General features: G+C 41.6%; 1 protein-coding gene across 1 annotated transcript; it reads left to right on the top strand.

Moving 5' to 3' along the window:
• Positions 1–1176: 1176 nt before the first annotated feature.
• On the top strand, positions 1177–22269 carry LOC133131475 (11-beta-hydroxysteroid dehydrogenase type 2-like). Its single transcript, XM_061246851.1, has 5 exons — positions 1177–1622; positions 7098–7310; positions 12972–13157; positions 17153–17290; positions 18127–22269. The coding sequence occupies exons 1-5, from the start codon at positions 1346–1348 to the stop codon at positions 18504–18506; spliced, it is 1194 nt and encodes a 397-aa protein (XP_061102835.1). The 5' UTR covers positions 1177–1345; the 3' UTR covers positions 18507–22269.
• The last annotated feature ends 642 nt before the right edge of the window (positions 22270–22911 follow it).

The raw sequence follows: 22911 nt of genomic DNA, 5'->3' as shown, positions 1-22911 counted from the left end.
ATGTGGAATAGTTACACAAGAAGTTTGTTTTGCTATTCAGTGAGCCACGTTTTTCACTGCTATACTGGAATAACTTCGGCCTTTGCCTTTATCTTGTTGCAATGACGGAAAACATTTTTTCTGGTGGTGAAATGTCCGTATGTATCGAAGAGCTCATACTTCCAGATACACGAGGCTGCAGAGGAGACTGGGCAGGGGGTGTTTGTTAACTGGCCAAACTACGCGGCAGTAGTGGGCTTTCCCTCTAACCGGTCTGATGCAACACTTTCATTTGCACTTAAAAAAAACCGCAGTGGAAACGCCTGACATTTGAAAGAACATCAAGGTATCCCAAAAAGGTTTTTACACTTGGCCAAGGTGGAAAAGTTGGATAGAGAGAAGATGTGAAAAAGGGCAATGGAAACAGATAATGCTTCCACTCCTGAAAGCCCAAGAATGGGCAGCTGGCCCAGCCACCATCCCCCAGATCTCTGGCTGACCCCAGCTGGTAGGCTTTTGATTGTGTAATCTTGTTGTGCTCTCTTCAGAACATTCACAAAACAGTAGTTGATGGAAACACACAGATATATACACAGATATATTCACTTAACATTTGCAAAATATTTAGATGGAAACTTAGCGAATGGCGTATTTGGTTTCAAGAAATATGTGTGAAGGGGTTAAGGTTAGAAAGGATCTGAACTTGATCAACCCTGCTGTATTGTCAGTTTACATTTGTAAATCATGCTTTCATTTTGTTAAGGAGGTTCTGTGCTGGCAGAATGCTTCCAAGTTATGGTCTGAAGCACAACACTGTTGCCGTCTTGGGACCACAGCAAGTACTGCATTTGTCTTTACAAAATAATAAACAGAAAACCTCAATCCTATAGGGAAACTGATTCCATCATATCCGTCAATATCAGTGACAAATATCATAACATTTTTGCAGAGAAGAGATTGTCCTTACAACATCACAGCTGCACTGCAAAGAATGAAAAAAAAAAAAAAATTGACTGGGAAGCAACATGCTCTCTTGGGGGTGTGTGTTACAAAATATGAAATAAAAAAAGGTCAATCTTAAAGGGAAACTTTGACCATTGGTCACAGATTAGATCTCCCTGAGATGAGTCCCTCCCTCTCTATATATAAACAGTGAGCGGAGCCCATTCATCGGCTCACACTCAGCCTGTGTGTGAGCATAGAGCGAGACACGTGCTTATTCGTTTGTAAGTAATCCACCCCCCCCTCCGCCATACACACCCCTCCTGAGAACGAGCGACGGAGAGACGGAGAGAGAGAGAGACGGAGAGAGAGGGAGAGAGAGGGGGACTGTGTGCGGGCGCCGCAGCTCTGTTCCCTGAAGGCCATGGAAGACTGCTCTCTGCCGTTCTGGATTTACATGGGGGTGATGTCCATGTTTGTGGGAGGGGCGGTGAGGAAGGCGCTGGCGTGGCAGGTGCGCGGGGCGCCAGCCCTGCTGGCCGGGCTGGGGGCAGCGCTGCTGGTGGAGCGGCTGTGGGCGCTGTGGCCTCCCGCCGTGCTGGCCCTGACCGCGCTGCTCGCCGCACGCCCATACCTTCCGGGAGCGGGAGGGGCCCGCCGTCGTCCTCTCCCGGCCGAGGGCAGGGCTGTCCTCATCACGGGTAGGTCATCTACGGCTACGCACTCCGAGTTACGCAACTTTCTCTCTTTCATAACCCGGGGGGGGGGGGGGGGGGGGCTTGGCACAGTTCTGGCGGACTGCTCCTCTAGGACATTAGCACCTGATATGTTTTCATACGCAGACGCGTCAAGTTACATTTCTACTTATAATGACGGTGTGACTGTGAACCTTACTCCATTATTCACGCACTATAACAGCTCTGCTTTTAACTCCTCGCGCTGTAATGAGCTGCAGACTTCAGCCCTGCGGCTCTCTGTCCCCGGTGATTGGTGCATTGTGCAAGCCTGTGTTATTATGTACAGTGCAACAGCTTACAAAGGTTACTCTTTAAATGTAATGCATAAACTTTTCAATCATTAAATGGACAAAGATCACATTTCTTCTATTCTTATCTTTGGTCTGAACAACAACTGAACCTCTTGACAATGTCTGCATGATTTTATGCATTGATAAAATTGCTAAAATATCTTGATCTCTTGTAAACTATGCATGCATAATATTAATAATCAAATATGAGAAAATCTGATTGCAAAAAGGTGCTCTAACCAGAAGCTGAACTCCCACAGGCTGTCTAGTGGCATGGAAACCAGAATCCCCTTTTAGAAATTCATTTGATTTAAGATTTGAATGATCCCTTGGGCCCTCAACCCCCCAGCACAAACAGAGATTACAAACAGTAATAAGCCCCTGTCACACAGCTTCCAACACAGAAGAAAAGGGAATTTCAGCCAACAGCTTAGTTTTTGCTTACTTTAATTGTTTCATCCTCGCCAGGAGAGACAAGGCTTTCATTTCGAGTCTCCAAAGGTCGCTGGCCGTTTAAATGTGTCAGTTCAATGTGCTGCAGAAAGAGAGCGAGGGGAATCAAATAGAAATGTAATAAATTCTTGAAGCCATGGAGAGATTGCGTTAAATGTTTTAATCTAAAGCTGTGTTAAATTACTCTGTAAGTGGACATTTTTTGAGAAGGAGTGGGCGGCTTAAACTCCTTAAGCAGGTTGAATTCCTTTGAGGTTGAGGGAAGCAGTCATTTGACTGGCTGAATTTGTCGCTTTGGTCGTTGACTCCTGTCGAGTGGCCCAGCGCAAAAGTCTCTATGTCCGCGCCAGTCAAGATGAAACCAAATCAAGTCTGTGTAAAGTATAGATATATTGGCAAAGGAACACAAAGTGCAGGCCTTTTAAGCACAATTGTAGCAAAAGGGTTATGTCAGAATTTTTATGGACATCTAGCAACTGCTTTCTTGCAGTATATGTAGGTGTAATTAATTTATCGATACTTTTATTATTTTGCTCAATAAGGCTCTAGCAAGCTGCCTGCACCAGTGCACCATGCTCACTTCTCTGGTTTAAGTGAAGTTAAAAAAAAACTTGTCTGGTGTTTTCACATCCGTAGACCTGATTTCTGAGGACATGCAGATTATGCACTCTCCTGGTCTGAGAGAAGAGATTAGCAAGGAGACATGTCTAAAACTATGATTGCACCTTCCAGAAGTGCAGGCATGGCATAAAAAATAAAAAAATAACACTAAAAATCTGATAGGTTCAATTATTACTTCAGTCTTTCAGCAGTTGGCACATATTTGGCCTTCATTAAGGTACATTACAGCCAAGATTAAATACAGATTAGCTTTGCATTTGTTAATACTTCAGTTGGAAAATGCGTTTTGCATTGAATGTTGACAGAAAAGATTACAGCAGTCTTCTGTTCCTTGTGCTCAGAGGAGTTATCATGAGAGTTTGTGTTCCAGACACTAGCTAATGCTGCCTGAGGAGGTTGGCATTTCCTTGTTGACAAAATGTTCCCTGGAACATTTTTACATTTAACGTGCTTAGAAGACACAGCGCTCAGAAATGTAAGCATTGGGAACTGTGTCAATGCACCATCCCCTACGTATGGCTAATTAGCTCATCTGCATGTGAAACATGGAGGGCAAAATCCTTCTGTTAGGATCATTTGACTCCCTTTTCCTGGATTTCCTGGCTTCCTACAGACAACTGAATCCCATCTCCTCCTATAGCTTTGTGTGGCAAACTAGAGCGGGCTCAATAATTATTGGCACCCTTGATAAATAAACAAAAGTTCGTATTGGTATTGGCATACGCCTTATTTGTAAAGCAGTGGGCTTTAATAATATATATATTTAAATAATATATTAAAAAATATTTCCACAAAATCAGGTTCCACAATTATCGGCACCTCTGGTTTAATATTTTGTGCAAACACCCCTGACAAAGATGACAGCCATTAGTCTTTTCCTATAATTTCTGATGAGATTATAGAACACATTTGGAGGGATTTTTGACCATTCCTCCATGCAGAACCTTTGAGAACATTGATACCCCACTTGTCAGTTCCTGGTCAGGAAAAAACCCTGCCGAAAATCGAATTGATAAAGCAAACCCTGTTTGTCATAGAGGATGTGTGACCCTGAATGCAAAATGGACTCTGCATTTACATTTTAATGTCGTCGGATAACGTGCGTACATTGACTTGAAAACGTGAGTGGCTGCAGCACATTTGTTCTCGTACGATTGTTTTTACCTAACGGTGCAACTCATCTCAGGTCACCTTTGGTCATCCATTATTTTCCCAATGAGATGTTTCGAATAGTTATTGCATAACAGTGGTCAAAGTCAGCCTGAGGTGGTCCCTTAAAAACATTGCTTTCCCATGACCTATTGCAGTAACAGTTTAATAGTTCTAGGAAGGCTAAGTACACACTGGAGTGCTTCACAGCACTTGCACCCCCGCCGTCCAGCTGATATCAGTCTATGAGAACTCCTGGCATTTTTGTGGCCCATGAGAGCCCATGCTCCCTCAGAAAGTGTAGCGGATTCAGGATGGGGGTGCTTGTGGTCTTCTCTTCTGGCACCCTACAGAAACAGCTGCGATGGGCCCCTGCGCACCAGTCAAGCCACTCAGGCCAGCTGTGTGGTAACGTACACCCAGATCTGCATCTCCATCCCAGCTGAGAAACGCAATCTCCCTGACACACTGTGAGCAGGAGAGGGGGTAACAGTGTGAGCATGGCTGCGGGGGCAGAGGGTGGCGGGTGTAAACGAGGACATATTAACTCTTCTGTCAATGTGACAATGAATAACAAGCAAGGTGGGACTGGAATTCATCAGGCCAGCGCTCGATCAAAGTCTCGATGGAGTGAGCATAGTTACCATTTGGCACTGGACAAAGAAAGAAAAAAAAAACTCATAACGAGAACATTGTGAGTTTCCACCTGGGAAACTGGCCAAGGAAAACACAATCTGTGGGGCCAGAATTCATGACTTAAAGATTATGTGGGGTTTTTTTTTTACTTTCAAAGGTAAATAGGCAAGGAACAGTCATGTGGCATTATAAGCTGCAATAAATCTAGTAAGCAGGAGGCGTCTGCTGAGCATGGGGTGTGAACTCTATATACTGCAGTTAGCACGGCACCAAAAACCCTGCTTCAGAGACTGAGTTACTGCTTATCCCATTCCCCTTAATGCTTTACATCTCCCGCTGGACCCTGAGTGCTGTTGGTTACAGAATGATAAACGTGCACCTTTGGCATTGAAGCCTATAGATATCCCATCTGTACACTTGCAGAGGATGTACACCAGTAATTAAATTAGCAGAGCACCTGCATGGTGCGTAAGGAAAAGAAAGACTCATATGGGTGTCTGATTGGTGCTTGCCTGTGTCTCCCCTCTTGCTTGTCATATCCCTGTGGAGAAGTGCCTCAGAGTTCCTGGCGAGCTTAAGGATCCTGCAGAGAACAGAATGCTCTGTTACAAAATTGCTAGAGAGGAGAGCGCAGAGAGGCAAGAGAGAGCGTGTCCTTAGAATACCTTGCCCCTAAAATAAAGTTTGGCCGCCAACGCTTTTATTAAAGTGTAGTCATGATAGCAATGTTGATTTGTTAACATATGGTGCTCACAGGATCCAGGCGAGAGGTTGAATGAAGAAAATGGTGCGTTGGATATAGGACATATACATGTTGAATATGTGTTGAACATAATGTTTATATGCATCTCTCAATCACTATACTGAAAAACATCTAGCAAAACTTATTGAGTGTTTTGGTTCTATTTATTGTTGCCGTACAAATTTCACAGTTAGTATTTTCAATTAATTGTATTTGCACTCATAGTATGCATTAATGCTCCTTATAAATTATGGGAATTAGGAGGCAAATTAACTGGTGGTTAAGTGGTTATCATATGGTATGTGACAAGAGGAGTTGCTTCATTAATCTATGAGGACATTTGAGATTACAGTGATTGCAGTCTTAAACTTTTGTTTAATCTTAAATCGTAAAAATGCTTGCATTACAAGCTTTGATTCAGTGAATGGGAATTTTATTGCAATCATATTCTATGCTATAAGTTCCAGGTAACTGGTACTTAAGTATGCATTTATCTTTCCGCGGGGGCGGACAGTTGATATTCAAGCTGACACTGTTGTGCTGCTGTGGTTATTGAGTTACGTGATACAATCAGAGTTTTATTTGATCAATGTTTACAGTAAGGGAAAGTACAGAGGCCTCACACACACTAAGCACATTTTGGAGAGTCACGTACCTTTACTAGCCCTGCTGAGTGGGGTGGAAAGGTGACAGCGCGTTCATTGAAAGCAGCTGGGTGTGTAATGGAGCGTCCATTGACATGAAATGAAATGGCAGAAAGGCAAACTGGAAATAGTTGTTGTACGTTTTACAAGGTACGTTACGAATCATAGCTTGTTTTACACAATACATGTGCTGCAAGTTTTTTTCAGTTCAGAACATTTGGCATTTACTGCATACACTCACGAGAACTTATTCATGCGATTATTTAATTATTTAATTTAATGAATTAAAAAATTGCAGCAGTGCAATGCAGTCATGTAGATACAGGTCAGGAGCTTCAGTTAATGTTCACATCAGCCATCAGAATGGGGGGAAAATGAGATCTAACTGACCGTGAAATGATTGGTGGTGGCAGACAGGGTGGTTTTAGGGTTTGATGGTCTCTCTTGCAGGCTGTGACTCTGGTTTTGATGGTCTCTCTTGCAGGTTGTGACTCTGGGTTTGATGGTCTCTCTTGCAGGTTGTGACTCTGGGTTTGATGGTCTCTCTTGCAGGTTGTAACTCTGGGTTTGATGGTCTCTCTTGCAGGCTGTGACTCTGGGATTGACGGTGATGGTCTTTCTTGCAGACTGTGACTCTGGGTTTGATGGTCTCTCTTGCAGACTGTGACTCTGGGTTTGATGGTCTCTCTTGCAGACTGTGACTCTGGGTTTGATGGTCTCTCTTGCAGGCTGTGACTCTGGGTTTGATGGTCTCTCTTGCAGGCTGTGACTCTGGGTTTGATGGTCTCTCTTGCAGACTGTGACTCTGGGTTTGATGGTCTCTCTTGCAGGTTGTGACTCTGGGTTTGATGGTCTCTCTTGCAGGTTGTGACTCTGGGATTGACGGTGATGGTCTTTCTTGCAGGCTGTGACTCTGGGTTTGGAAAAGCAACAGCACAGCACCTGGACATGCTGGGCTTTGAGGTGTTTGCCAGCGTGCTGGACCTGACCGGACCGGGAGCCGTGGACCTGCAGCGGACCTGCTCGTCTCGGCTCACCCTCCTCCAGATGGACCTGACAGAACCGCAGGACATCCAGCAGGCCCTCCTCAGCACCAAGGCCAAACTGGGCCTACGAGGTGAGAGAAAGCCCAAGATGCCAAAACATAGATTGAGAAAGTGTTGTGCAGACCACTGTCCATGTTTCACCTCATTAATGAGTGGGTGTACATGGGGACAACATTTTGTTAATTCCATAGTGACCAAGCAATCCTCAGTTGGATAGGGGGCCTGATTGGTTGGTCAGTTCCTTGATGCAGCATTCATTTAAGAACTTGTTGTGTACTCTTGGATGGATTAAATGTTAATCTAGCCCCCGCCCTCCCCTTTAACGTGCTCTCAATTTTTTATCTCGAGGCACAGTGCCTTCAAAAGGAAACAGGGCTAGGAGGCTTATGGGAGATAAGCGAATCATTTACTCGTTAGCATATTACCTAAGAAGGTACTTCACTGGAGTTGTATTGCTTTATGGGAGTCATGTAAGGGCACCTCCTCGTGTGGCCAGATGCAATATGAGGGCCCGGGGAAAGAACACAGGGTAAAGTGGATGCAAGCCCATCCAGGGATTAATTGCACAATCGCTTATTCTTTCCCTTTTGGCTGTGAGCTGTTTGGCTGTTAATCAAGGAACTGGTGATTCTCATATTTATCTCGAACACCACGTCTGCACCAGACACGTGTTTCAATCCTGATCAATCTGCAATTACAGTGTAGCCCTTGCATGCTATTTCGAGTAATGAACGTGTCCTGCAGTGTCTTGTTATTACAAAAATGTGCCCCCCAAAATGTGCAGAATAATGAAAGTCATGCTGTTCATTTGCATCCTGCACTCTTAACCCTTTCTACTTTGCCCCCCTAGAGGGCAATATCTGCTTTTATAGTACTAGTCCTATGAAAGTGTCAATATCTCAAAAACTGCACACAGATAGTTTTTTCTTAAATAAAAGAAGAGGCTTGTACCATTCAGAAATTTAAGACAGAACAAATATATGTCAGAGCATGTACATATAGTGTACAAGAAAGTTTCACAAAAATACAAATCAATTACAAAATGCCTTATGTTTTTATAGTTTAGCACTGAATATCTCAATTTCTAAGTCAAGAACCAACTTAGAACTACCTTATGTTTGTGTACAATCTTGATGTCAACTTGTGTACAAGATTTGGTAAAGATATCGACTGGCATTCAAATTCCACATCTGGGTGCAGTTTTCCCAAAACTGCACCCAGATGTCCTCAAGTGTCCCCAAATCTCTCCAAATACAAAACATCTGCATATATTTTTTGAATGATCAGAAAAGCTTATTTTTTTAGCTTCAACATGTGTTTTATAAAAAAATATAATATATATACTTTATATGTTTTTATAAAGCATTCCCAAAGTTTCCAAAAAGCTCTCCCAAAAGGATTACTTACCCTATTGCCTTCTAACCAACCTGCATCACATTTAAAATGTAACTTGATTTATTTCAAAATTAGGTTAACGAGAGCCCCGTTAGCCAATTACAGGTTTATCTATAGTAAGTCCAAATCCTGTAATTATGCACATCTGTATATTCATTCTGCTATGCAAATGCAGTGATATGCCTAAACTGTCTGTCACCTGAATATGACACATAATACCTTGTTGGAAAGGGTAGGAAACCCCGTACAAGAAACTTATCTTATTTTACATTGGTTTGGTACTGAAAAGACCTAGCAATGCATTTACACAACAATAAGTAGTTCAATACGACATTCGCTTCTGTATCGTTCCTGCAAATAGACAGTTTTCTCTAAGATAGCTGAACAGATTAAGAGATACGAGATAAGAGAACTTCAACGTTAGTCAGAAAACTGTCATAGCTTCATAACCAGGTGGGATATTTGGTTCCATTAATATGCTCCTGCAGCTGTAGCCTATCCACTTTTTGTGGATAGGCTACAGATGTTTGACGCGTTGTGTGTTCAGAGATGCTCTCCTGCATACCACTGTTGTTTATTTGCGTTACTGTCACCTCCCTGTCAGCTTTGACCAGCCGGGCCATTCTCATTAACAACACGTATCTGCCCGCAGAACTGCTTTTCACCGGATGTTTTGTTTTTCGTACCATTCTCTGCAAACTCTAGAGACTGTTGTGTGTGAAAATCCCAGTAGATCAGCTCAGGTCACACTCACTTAGATCAAATTTCTTCCCTATTCTGACATTTTGTCTGAACCAGCTGAACCTCATGACTGCATCTGCATGCTTTTATGCATTTAGTTGCTGCCACATGATTGGCTGATTCACGCACACATCTCGCACAAGAATCGCCAGACTGATCAAAGCTGACAGGAAGGTGACAGTAACGCAAACAACCACGCATTACAACAGCGGTATGCAGAAGAGCATCTCTGAACACACAGTATGTCAAACCTCAGGCTAGAGCAGCAGAAGACCAATAAGTCTACAGAAAAGTCTAATAAATACCTAAATAATTGCGACATACCACATGCCAGTTGTTTGATTACAAATCAAAAATATTTTAGTACAGAGCCAAAATAAAAAAGGTCTTTGTCTGGAACATGAAGCTGACTGTACATATTGTATAAGAACCTGAAGAATGTCAGCAAGCCAACATCATGCTTGCAGTATGAACGGTCCAGGAGGGATGAAGGGGTCTAGGGTTCACCGCACAGACCTATATGCCTTCTGAGCATGGCGGTTACCACGCACAGGGGTCCAGAGTTCACAGCAAAGACACACATACATTTACAGTTACATTACATTTACATTAACGGCATTTGGCAGACACTCTTGTCCAGAGTGACGTACAACAAAGTGCAAAGTGCATAATCATACAAGGGATAAGTGCACTGTAATCAACTGCTACCAGTACAACAAAGATAAGGACCAGTGCTTATTTGATCATCGGATTTTATTCATTTATTATTACCATTTTTTTAATAGTAATACCGCAGCACGCAAAAATAAACTGCTTACCTAGCCAAACAAAACTAGCAAAGGTATCATCCTATACAACAGTTAAAGTATGACACATACTTTCTGCACAGGTACGTTACCACACACAGGGGTCTGGGGTTCACAGCAGAGACGTACATACTTTCTGCACAGGGATGTTACCACACACACACGGGTCTAGGGTTCACAGCAGAGACGTACATACTTTCTGTACCACACACAAATCTGTACCAGGGACAGGATGTGACTGTGGGAATATGCCTGATTTCAAAAGGTTTTTTTTTGTTGCTGGATGATGCATTTTGTTATGCTGATTGAATGAATTAATTTCCTGGATTCCTTGGTCTGGTAAAGACAAACAAAGATAAATGAGACACGTACTAAACTGAGTTCAGCAAAAGTGTGTCATATTTGGCAGCAAACACAGGAAGGTCCTCTTTCAGAACTGGGTGCTTAATAGGACTGAAAGCAGGAGATTACTGAAGTGTCCCCTAACAACCACTGACATTTACAGTCCACTCCATAACGTTTGGGACAAAAACCCACTATTTATTTATTTGCCTCTGTACTCCACATTTTGAGATTTGTACGGTAATTAGAAAAATCACATTTGTTTTACATTTTACATTTTAATAAATGCCATTTTTATACATTCTGGTTTCACCATATAGCAATTATAGCAGTGTTTATACACAGCCCCCTATTTCAGGGCACAATAATGTTTGGGACTCAGCAATGTTATGTAAATGAAAGTAGTCATGTTTAGTATTTTGTTGCATATCCTTTGCATATCAATGACTTCCTGATGTCTGTGACCTATCAACATCATTGGATATCTTATTTTCAGGTTGTCATACAAGCTATACTATACTATACGCATGTGAATGGATCTCTACGGGAATTTGGGGATGGGACTAGATTCAGCTGTAAATTATGCTGACACTGTATGGAACACATTTGTTGGCTGAATGATTTTGTCATCAAGGGTCAACAGGAAAATTTGTCAGGAGAAACAATTATTTATATATTATCGTTTATGTATTTATGTATTAAGTCAGATGTGTATACATTTATGTATTTCTTTGTACCCGTTACCAGACTTGTGATGGCCATCAGTGTCTTCTGAGTTCGCTTTTCCCATGCTGATGGTTGACAAAGGGATTTTGCATGCTTCTTACCATTTTTATACACAGTAACTTAACCATGTTGTTTATTATATGCATTTTTTAAATCCTATTTTATGAAGTGTGCCAATAATTCTGGAGCCCACTGTAAGTTGACATTAGCACATTATCTTTTAGTAGCACTTATTGCCTTCATAGGGCATAGCCAACCATACCAAGCACCAGTCAAGCTTGTAGGATCTGTTACAGTCTCTCGAGGAGGGGGAAGAATACACACTGCTCCATGAAAGGACATCGATTGGAGGGGAACGAAAATTGACAGACGTTGACGAGCATACATACCCACCAGCACGCAAATAGTTTTTCCAGGAGGTAGAAATCCAGTACAGCGGATAACCAACAACCTTCACGACTCAGTGCATTGAATCGTGCAGTCTGACCGGTGACCCATGGCCCATTTGAGAGAGGACAGCCTTTAATGTGCATTGGCACGGCCCGGAGGCAAAGCCACACTTTACTTGTACGAGGATAGGATTGGCCGTGTGTCAGGATTCCAGAAGGTCCCGCAGGTCTTTCTTTTGGGCACTGTACTTCACCGACTCCACAGTTTATAGGCATCACTGCGTAGTTTTTTGGTTACAGTTCATCATTCGCCGTGGGAGGGCTCGTGATTCTTCAGCTGGTTTTCCACTCCTGGCTGCCCCTATGCCTGTTATAATATTTCACCCTCTTCCCCTTCCTCTCCAGTGCGATGCAGTTGTTTCCCCAGGGGCGTGGGTATGGGGGGAGGGAAAGCAACATAAATTTGTTTCATTTGTTTCGCATTCTGCAATAAAAGATTAAATAGCTTTAGGCACAGTTGGAAATTGAGGTGCTGAACAGCCTTCAAACCCCCTAATTCTTTCCTGTGGACCAAATAATCAACTACAGAAACAGCATGCGTTGTTCTTATTTTCCTCTTCCCCTTCTGACCAGCATGAAACCACTTGACTACAACTCTAAGAAATGTGCTTGGTGAATCACTCCTGAGAGGCAGAGACAGGTCCTTCTGTCTAGGCTTACTGGCTTATCATTTTTAAGTATTCAGTAAACAGAGTCTGCCCACTGTGGCTAATGAAAGATGCTCCCATTTTGTTGCAGCAATCAAAAACATTGATGTTTGAACCCAAACAGATCTTCCTGGCAATAGGTGCTACAGTGTGTGGATTCTGTTTCATCCTAATGATTTGGACTCGGACTTTGCACCTGCAGCTATGCTATACTGAACATGCATGCTCAAAGTATACACACAAAATAAGCTTGTTTTATTGGGGTGTGTGGAGATACAAAAGAAAGTGGTACCCAGTAGGTTTTTCCTGCATGATGTTTCTTATCCAAGCTCCAATGTGGATCAGTTTCAGTCTGGACTTACACTTAGCTGAGTACAACTGCATTGGAGTCTCTGAGTAGTTATGCATTGGAACAGGATATTCTCAAACTTGCTCTTTTAACTGATGTGCGTGCAGGCCACCAGTGATCGGCAGTGAGATCTGCACCTCCGCACCAATAGGCAGGAGCTCCGCTGTAGTAATACACAACCGATGAAGTGAAAAACGGCCGTTGGCTCGCAGGGAGGGGACAGGGATTCTGAACATAATGTGTCGTTTTGATGGCTTTTCTCCATTTTCTCCATCAGGTCTGTGGGGGCTGGTGAACAATGCGGGGAAATGTGTGAACTTTGCCGATGCAGAGCTGTCACTCATGTCCAACTACAGAGGCTGCATGGAGGTCAATTTCTTTGGAACAGTGAACGTCACCAAGGCCTTTCTTCCACTGTTACGGAAGGCCAAAGGCAGGATTGTGAATATTTCCAGCCCTGCAGGTAAGAAACTAATGATGGAAAAAAAATTATAATATTGTAATATACACTCGGTGTGCACTTTATTTGGGATTTATTTGACTTATTTTGTAGACTTATTGGTTTTCTGCTGCTGTAGCCTATCCACTTGATGTGTTGTTTGTTCAGAGATGCTCTTCTGCATACCACTGTTGTAATGTGTGGTTATTTGTGTTACTATCAATGTCCTGTCAGCTTTGACCAGTCTAGCCCTTCTCCACTGACCTCTCGCATTAACAACACATTTTTGCCTGCAGAACTGCTGCTCATTGGATGTTTTTTGTTTTTCGCACCATTCTCTGCTTACTCACAACTCTAGATACTGTTGTGAAAATCACAGGAGGTCAGCAGTTTCTAACCACCCTGTCTGGCACCAACAGTCATTCCACAGTCACTTAGATCACATTTCTTCCCCACTCTGACATTCATAAGTCTAATATATATCTAATAGAATGCTCACTGACTGTATATTTATTATATTATGTATTATTATATCCATCCAGGATGTAATTATATTCTTGATGGCCACTGTATCTGCAGGTAATTTTGGTTTCATTTCAATCAGCAGCCATTTAAGCCACAGTCCAAAGCAGAGAGGCCTGACCAATAATTTTGAACCCATCTGAAGTAGGCTGCCTTTTCATAGCAACACCTTTCAATTCAATTTCCACTGTACTGTTGTTTAGGTCTTATGCACCAAACATCGGGCCTTGAGTTTGATACATGTGACAGAAATATACTGACTTACTGACCCCTGACTTAAAATGTAATCAGTTTTTTCCCTTTGCCCTTTCTAGATGCTATATCCTACCTTTGTATTTGACATGCCGGCAGGAGATCACAGCCAGTAAGAATAGATTCTGATCTGATCTGGGCTTTAGTCCTGATGAGATCTGGCAGGAAATAATGTTTGTGAGTGCCGTCCATTCGGAGTTGGACTCTGTTATGAACTGTTATTTTTGGTGTGTTTTTGGTCATTGTCAACACATATTGACATCAATTGCCAAAGTCGGGCACAAGACATTGACAACGCAAAAGGAAGCATTGAATGTGTCTTTTTTTCTAAGGGTTTACAGTAGTGTCTTATTGACCAAACCCAGACTTCAACAAAATGGCCCTGAAATTGTGCCAATACGGCTTTGATGTGCCCAGGCACTCCCTGTGTTCCAAGTTTTATGAAGCATTTATGTTATGATTATGTTACGATTGATCAGAAGCCAAACCATTATTGAACTGTGTGTGTGTGTGTATGCGTGTGTTTGTGTGTGTGTGTGTGTGTGTGTGTGTGTGTGTGTTTGCGTGTGTGTGTGTATGTGTGAGTGTGAGTGTGTGTGTGTGCGCGTGTTTGTGTGTGTGTGTATGTGTGTGTGTGTGTTTGTGTATGTGTGGGTGTGTGTGTGTATGTGTGAGTGTGTGTGCGTGCGTGTGTGTATGTGTGGGTGTGTGTGTATGTGTGTGTGAGTGTGTGTGTATGTGTGGGTGTGTGTGGAACTTGGTATGTACTGTGCACATACATGATTCATACGTCAAGCCCTAAGCTGACCCTTGTCCTTATAGTGTTTCACATTCTGGATAATATGTAATGTGTACTTTATTTATAATTTACTGTTATGTAACTTATCTATACTTTACTTATAATGTTCTGGAATTCCTTTGCACATGATTTCGCATCCTAGAAGAGGCTGATTTGCCCGAGGGTTTCTGTCACAACATGTCATATCCTGCAAATACCTTTTCTACTTGGGGAAAAGCCAGTCGAGGGGGGTACTGTTGCATTATATCACGATATCAGTCCATCATTGTGTTTTTTTGTCTTGTTGTTGCTGTTTCGTATTTTTTTACTGACACCGGTATTGTCAGGGCTTCACTGTGTTATGACACTGTTGTTATTGTTATACTGCCCGTGCTGAAATGCAGAACGCAGGCATTTTCATTTGTGAAAAAGGCTTATTATAAAACACAGATAACAGATGTGTCCGTGTAGAAAGCCAAGAGAAGCAAACAGATCAGATTTAGGATTTCTGTAGCTATTTCTCAACTTAGATTAATAGTTGTTCTGGTCCACAAATCCCAGAAACGTATGTTTCTTCAAAAATCTATCCCCCTATAGCCTCACAACTTTTTTGGATGGCCTACCATATATATATGGTATGGTATACCAGTATAAACCTGTCCTATCACTGAGATCTGTAGCCTTTTCTCCTTTGTTCTCCTCATTGAGGAATGCCCAGGTTCATGTATCAGCATTCGCTGTTTCAAAGCGTGTGATGTGAGCTGCCAATCATCATCAGGCCAGAGTTTGCAAGTAGGGTTTGCACCGCTGTGAATCAGAGAAAAGCACTTCACGGGCAACTCAACAAGCAGATTCTCTATGGGCACCTGACTGACCAGCAGGGGGCACCAGTGCACGATCAGGCACTGTATTCTAGCCAACTGGAACACTCCAATCAACTGGGCAACACTGGAGCCAATCCTTTATCAACCTGTGGGGCTGCCGGCCCCAGTTGGCACTAGTATTGCATGGGTAGATACCAGACTGCAGGGCCCATCTACACACTGACAAAACAAGCCACCTGACAGCCATGTACTGATTTCTATCTAGTTTGTAGACCCCTGGTAGACTGGAGAGAGTGTAAGCCTTTGGCTAACCAATGGATTCAATCTTGTGCAGTGAGGCAGGGAGAATTTGGTGCTGTTGGACCTGTGATTTTCTTCACAGCACTGAGACAAAAATGCAGTGCTTGCTGTTGGACCTGACATCTTCTTCACAGCACTGAGACAAAACTGCAGTAGGCTAGAGGACCCTCTTCCACAGTAGCTTCTTACTGCAATCACAACCACATCTCATCCAACGTGTCATTGCTACTGAAATTTCTGCAGTTCTGTTTTGGAAATAATCTCTCTCCTCTGGTCTTTGTGGTGCTCTTATTATGTGCTGTGTTTATTTTGATCAGTGTTGATAGAAATATCAGCATTATTAATGACATCCCTAAACTAAACAGCACTGAAAACAATTGCCCGTAGGTATGAGTGTGTGAGTGAATGGTGTGTGTGCCCTGCGATGGACTGGCGACTTGTCCAGGGTGTATTCCTGCCTTTCGCCCAATGTATGCTGGGATAGGCTCCAGCCCCCCTGCGACCCTGTTCAGGATAAGCAGGTTAGGATAATGAATTAATTAATTAATTTTATGGCCATTCAAATGCATTTATTTGCATTATTTATGGAGAACATACATGTACAAATAAGATAATCTTGTTTACTTTTAAATACTTTATTTCAGATTATTTTGATTTATTTCAAATCAACCAAATATCAAATATTTGAAACAAGACAATCATGTCTGACTACAAAGATGAAGCATTAAGGTTGCATTCAAACAATGAATATATAATTAATTATTCTGAATACATACCTTAAATATTTAATATCCAGAATGAATTGAGAGTAATGCATTTACTTCACTTGCTGCCCTTGCGAATACAACCATGTAACATTTGCCTTTTTGCACATGAATTCAGCTTAACTGGAAAAGGCATAGGTTACCTTTTCCTGCTACTGTCTTGGAAGTGTTATTATTATTTTCATAGTTCATAGTACTCTTCGCATCTTTCAAGCATAGCTTTGGGACACTTTGAACAGAACTTGGGCACTGTGCAGATGCATTACATTAAATTACATTAATGGCATTTGGCATTCATTTGGCCAGAGTTGATCAGACTAAGCAGGAGACAATCCTCCCCTGGAGCAATGCAGGGTTAAGGGCCTTGCTCAAGGGCCCAACAGCTGTGCGGATCTTATTGTGGCTACACTGGGGATCGAACCTCCGACCTTGCATGTCCCAGTCATGAAACTTAACCACTACAGGCCACCCTATAGCGATGCAGTCCATACATGTGGAGTGCAGAATAAAATGGCATGCCAAAGCATCGTAATGCACTTGATGTGACGCAGGCTGTTTCCTGTGTGTGTTTTTGTGCAGGGGAACAGCCCTTTCCGTGTCTGGCAGCGTACGGAGCTTCCAAAGCGGCCCTCAGCCTCTTCATCAACACCTTACGTCATGAGCTGGAGCCCTGGGGGGTCAAGATCTCCAACATCCTCCCGTCGGCCTTTAAGACCGGTGAGGAGGGTCCTGCGTTGTGGCTGCAGGCTGGAGGCTTATTTGAGATATCGCAACACAAGCCGCTCTTGCTCTCGTTTTCTGATGTTTTCAAAGTACAGCAACGACAGTGCTGGTCCAGTCATGTCCAGAATTATTGGCAGCTTTGATAATTATGCGCTAAAAATGCTAAAAAATAATTACGTTATTGATATACATTTTACTTTTTACAAAATGTGCAAAGTAGTTACCTAGTTTTTATACTCTTGAGAAACAGGAAGTAGTGTTGCTTTAGTAAAGTTCCTTTAGACTGAAATTTTGTTTCCAGTTGAACTTTGTTTGATTTTATTTACAACAATTGTTGCCAATAATTTTGACACACATTTTGTCATTTTGGTTTCCAGAAAAAATGAGATTACTTAATCAAATACATTGAAAGATGAGAGTAAAGTGTATTGTTTTTCTCATATGTTTGAACATAACATGTTTTTATCAGGTGCCAATAATTCTGGAGCTGACTGTAAATCCAAAATAACAGACGCTAAGGGAGAAACCTAGCACTCATACTCAAAGAGGCACAAGTTTAGGCAGTGTTTCTGGGGAACATAAGCATGTCACAATATGTTCACAGATTAAATGTGCAGTTTAATGTTTGGTTAATAAAGGACAGTGAGATTCATTAGATCACCCTTGGGGGGTGTTGTGGGGGCCCCTTTACTGATTTGTTGCCTCTGGCAAACAGAGATTGTCTGGGCTCATCTTCTCCACACGTGAATAAAAACAAATATGTAAACTGTTATTTTTGCTACCTGTAGCTAAAATGGCATTCTCTCACTGGTAACTCCTCACTGTTTTAGCTCAGACCACCAACACCAAGTACTGGGAGGAGCAGTACAAGAACCTCATCCAGAACCTTCCGCCAGAACTGCTGGAGGAGTACGGGGAAGACTACACCCTGGAGACCATGGAGCTTTACCAGGAATTCACCAAGACGGCCAACGAAGACCTGAGCCCAGTGGTCAACACTATCGCTGAGGCGCTCACCTCCCCGGAGCCCAAACCACGCTACTACGCCGGGCCAGGCGTGCGCCTCATGTACTTCGTCTACACGTATTTCCCCGTCTTCATCAGCGACAGGTTCCTGCAGAGGCACTTCCTGAAGAAGCAGGTCCTGCCACGGGCTCTGAGGATAGACAATGGCAGCAGCCACAATAACAATAACATTAACAAGATGTGAAAAGGCTTCAGGCCGGGTGGAGGTCAGAGGCACGCCAGGCTTCATGGGATTTCGCCCGGCCACGACTGAGGAAGGCAACTGCTTCGTTTGCGACTACTAGATTTAAATCAAATAACTTCATCAGAGTCGTTACATTTTGTCAGGATATTATACGTATTTTGACAGTGTTTTGGGCAGGTCACTGGCAAGGTGAATTGCCACATTACTTTTTTTTAGGTTTTGGAAATGTCCGTAGCGACTGTTAGCAGCCATGGATCTGTAATGATAGGAAATGGCCCCCATCGTCACTATCCTGCTTTTCACTCCCTACAGTTCCTGTGTCATTTAGGGACATTAATAGTTAGCACGTACAGTAGAAATGGCCACATTAAAATATGTACTCATAGGCGATCCATTATTCTTTCAAATTAATTACATATGTTCAAATGTAAAATATAAACTCTAAAATTATGCTTAAAAGGACCACATGCATATTTTAGTATTTTTGAGCTTTTCATATCACCTGGTGCTTTCGATTTATGTTGATTCAAGTAAACAACTCCGATTTTGTATGCCTATTTTAGGGTCTAATTGTTATTTTTCCAAGCTGTTTGTAAAACGATTTTCCACGTGACATGACATATGTTTTTGCATAATTATCGGATGACATTGCGATATATATATATATATATATATATATACACACACACCTCTGGTCCCACGTAATCTGCTTCTTTGAGACAGAGCCAAAAGCCTTTGAGAACTACCTAGTTAGTTGTCAGTTAGGTATTTGCTGGTTATTTTTGCTCCTCAAGTCCTCTCTTTCCTTCAATATTATATTCCCTCCACTTAAGCTACACTTTCACCATTGACCATGTTAACACAGATAGCTGACCAACCATGTTAACACAGAGAACTGACCGTGTTAACACAGATAGCTGACCAACCATGTTAATACAGATTGCTGACCAACCATGTTAACACAGAGACCTGACCATGTTAACAGAGAGAGCTGACCATGCTAACACAGAGAGCTGATCATGTTAATACAGAGAGCTGACCGCAGGAGGTAGACAAGGAGCAGCAGCTGCCCACTGATTTTTGCAACACGGGGTAAATTAATACATTTTTACAATTAAAAATGATGGATTCAATGAAGGTTTCCAATACAATCTGTGGTCAATTATAATTGTGTTATAATTATATAATGTATTATTATTGTTGGCTGCAATAGCTGTAATATCAGTGATCTAACATGTTATCTAATAACATTAGCTAACCCCCATCCAGCAACAATTGCTACTTATAAAATACTTAGCTGGGTTAATGTATGATTCACATGACACCAGTTAGAGGTTAAATAGCCAAGCTAATATAAACTACTTTCACTATTACACTGGTTTGTATTAGTCGGTATTCTGCCAGTTTCAATGCTTCCAGATGCCTCTTCTTTCTCTACTGTAGCTCTGTAGCTTAACTGCAGCTTACCATTAAGTGTGACCCATTTTCTTAATACAAGCTTGAAAACAATAAAATGGTTACTACTACCATTTTGACTACAGGCACAGTCCTGGTCTCTTCTGAAAGGTAACCCTTGGGGGTTTGTTATCTAAAAGCCAGACATAGTAGTAGCAGAATATTTATTTCTCGCTGAAAATATTTTTTGGTATTTGAGCGGATGCCAATGCTTTGGCTGTGTCTGGTGGGCTTAGAAACACAATGGAACCACATCAAAAACGCTGGACAAATCCCTTTCAAATTTGGTCACCAAAATATTGCTTTCTACATTGTTTTTTCTAAGTTATGTTTAGACAGGTTTCCAAAAGACATTTGGCGACGCCAAAAGGATGCATGTAATCTAAATGATATGATGAGTTGTGCATGTGGTGTAAAATACTATAGATTGCATACTGAATGATAAAACACTTTTTATCCTCATCTGGAAGCAGCAGGTCCAGAAGATTGTAAAAATATATTTAAGTACAATAATTGCAATAATAAGATCCTGTATACTAATATATTGATTGAGGTCCACTGACCAAAGTTTTTGTCATATACCCAACCCCCAACAACACATCCCACAATTTCACATTCCATTTATTATTCAGAAGCAGGCCTGCTCATTATTTATAAGCATACAGAATAATAATAAACCATTTTGAGATTGTATTTAGATGCTCACCAATGTAAAATGGGGTCACTGGAAATTCCCTCTAGTGTGGAGTGAAATGAGTTTTCACTGTCCTCCTCAGAACTATTCAATCAGAGAAGTGATTTTCTAAGTGTTCTATTTACACTTAGTCATCACAAAAAAAATTGTTTTGCCATAAAGTCTCAAGAACTGTTATTTTCCAGCGCACAAGCGTGCATGCGTATTGAAAATGAAAGGAAAATTATAATGGTAGCAAAACAATCTGTGTTGTTTTATGCAAACCCTACAAACAATAGACCGTTGGAAACTTAATTTCATTAGCTAAAATGCTACTCAGGTATGACTTGGTAAAACTACCGCTCACGGAGAGTTGTATATACCATGCGACTGCATTACTGGGACTGGTCAGAAAACCTTGTAGTTGCACTGATCGTGTTTCAGAGAGCCAATATAAAACATAGATAATAGCATTCCTATGTACAAGTGCTTTTGTACACGTATGCAATGGTGCAATGGACAAAAACCGATGAAATTCCTCCAGAGAAGTAAACAATGGGCATTATGTCAATGTTTCTCTGAGTTAGCATGTTAGAATTTTAATCTATTATGGATTTGGTTCACTGGATCCTTGCCGTGAAAAGGACACCAACATTATCTGATTTGTGTGGCTTGTGGATTCCTAAAATGACATTGTAAATGGCATTGTAAAATAGTTTATAGAGAGAACCGTGAGTTTTAACGCTTTCACCATATTAATTGAAAATTGCACCATGAGAAAAGGAATCCCACTCCGGCCTGAATACAGGCTGGTTAACTTGCAGTTAATGTCTATTTCCACATAAAAGCTGAGGATGGAACTCTGATGGAGTTTTTTCCCCTTTGTATCCATTGATCCAGGTTTCGGCACGGTTGCCCAGATTGTCTGATTTCCATCATTGTATTAAATCACTGTACAAAGGCAAGTTATAGGACCAATTATGGCACTTTTAGTGGCTTTTTTGTTGGTGTTGCATTACGCTAATTGTGCGTGTGTTGCATTTTTGAACGGATCCTACCACACTGGACTGGGCGCATCACATTGGGAAGGGGCGGGGACCTGTGCGCATCTGACTACGCTCACACGCTACGTCAGGGGACTGCTTCACTCTCAGTCAGCTTTCTTTGAGTGAACTTCCCCCTGACCCTGTCGTCATCCTTCCTTCATTGGTCTTAAGGCAATGAAGTGGACCTCTATGAAGTGTGTATGAGAGTCCATGTTGAATAATTTCTGTTTAACGCAGCGTTTTAATTGGGCAGAGACAGAGGCGCCATTATTACTCTGGTTCACCCTATGCCCATCTCACAGCAGAGAAATTACCTCAACCAGCTGTTCTGTGCATCCTGCAGATTCGTTGATCCTCGTGATAAAAAGATTCAAGATTATTTTAACTTTTTTGTTTTGTTGTTGATGTTTTGTTGCTATTTCTGTTTTTTGCTGTTGTTTTTTTTCCCCCCACTGTAATTTGAAACAATGTATTCATGCCATTTTTCTTTAAATAACTTATAGAACTGTGAATTTTTATATAAAGAAAAAACTATTGTTCAATAAATTGTTCCAATTTATTTGATAGTATTAAATTCACTTTTATAAAATATTCATAATTTGGTCTCCTGCTTTTACAATTAAAAAATAATCATTCTAATGTAATGGAAAGGACCTGATTGCAGGCTACACGGTATTTGTTATTTCTTTATTGTACTGCATGCTTGAAATGTATCAATTGGCATTTAGCTCTGGATGAAGAAGCTTCATTCTTTCACTTCTTTTTTCTTTAAATTTTGTGTTTTTGTTTCAAATTGTGAAAGAAAACACAGGAGAATGACATTATGACCAGCAACAGAAACGTTTCAGATGTAATTTCACCTGGCCTAGGACAATGCCCATCGCCCAGCACCCAGGAACCCTGTTCTGGGAGCTAACTCTTGGTTCCTAGAAATGAAAAGTTGACAGAGGCAATGTGAGCTGTACAAACCCAGGTTTCACTGTATGTTGTCAATAACTGTGTGTTGACATCAAATTAAAAGCTGCATGCATAGGAATTTAGCAAACATAAAGTACTTTGGCCTAAAGCATTGAACAGATAGAACTATACTTATAAAGTTTTAGCATATTGTAGCAACTCAAAGTTATTTCCAGTGCATTTTTCTTCATCCATAACTCTATACGCTATAGAGATGCTCGTTTGATCCTCTGTTTTCCTCTACTGTTGTTCATTTGGTTAATTTGGCAAGTCT

This window comes from Conger conger, chromosome 6 (genome assembly GCF_963514075.1).
Source record: "Conger conger chromosome 6, fConCon1.1, whole genome shotgun sequence".
Taxonomy (NCBI): domain Eukaryota; kingdom Metazoa; phylum Chordata; class Actinopteri; order Anguilliformes; family Congridae; genus Conger; species Conger conger.
This window is presented reverse-complemented; position numbering and strand designations above follow the sequence as displayed.

Bases quoted from the DNA above. Each gene is read 5' to 3' on its own strand.
- LOC133131475 (XM_061246851.1), top strand. From the start codon at position 1,346: ATGGAAGACTGCTCTCTGCCGTTCTGGATTTACATGGGGGTGATGTCC. The intron at 7,311-12,971 runs GTGAGAGAAAGC...TTTCTCCATCAG, and splicing joins GGCCAAACTGGGCCTACGAG to GTCTGTGGGGGCTGGTGAAC. The intron at 17,291-18,126 runs GTGAGGAGGGTC...TCACTGTTTTAG, and splicing joins CCCGTCGGCCTTTAAGACCG to CTCAGACCACCAACACCAAG.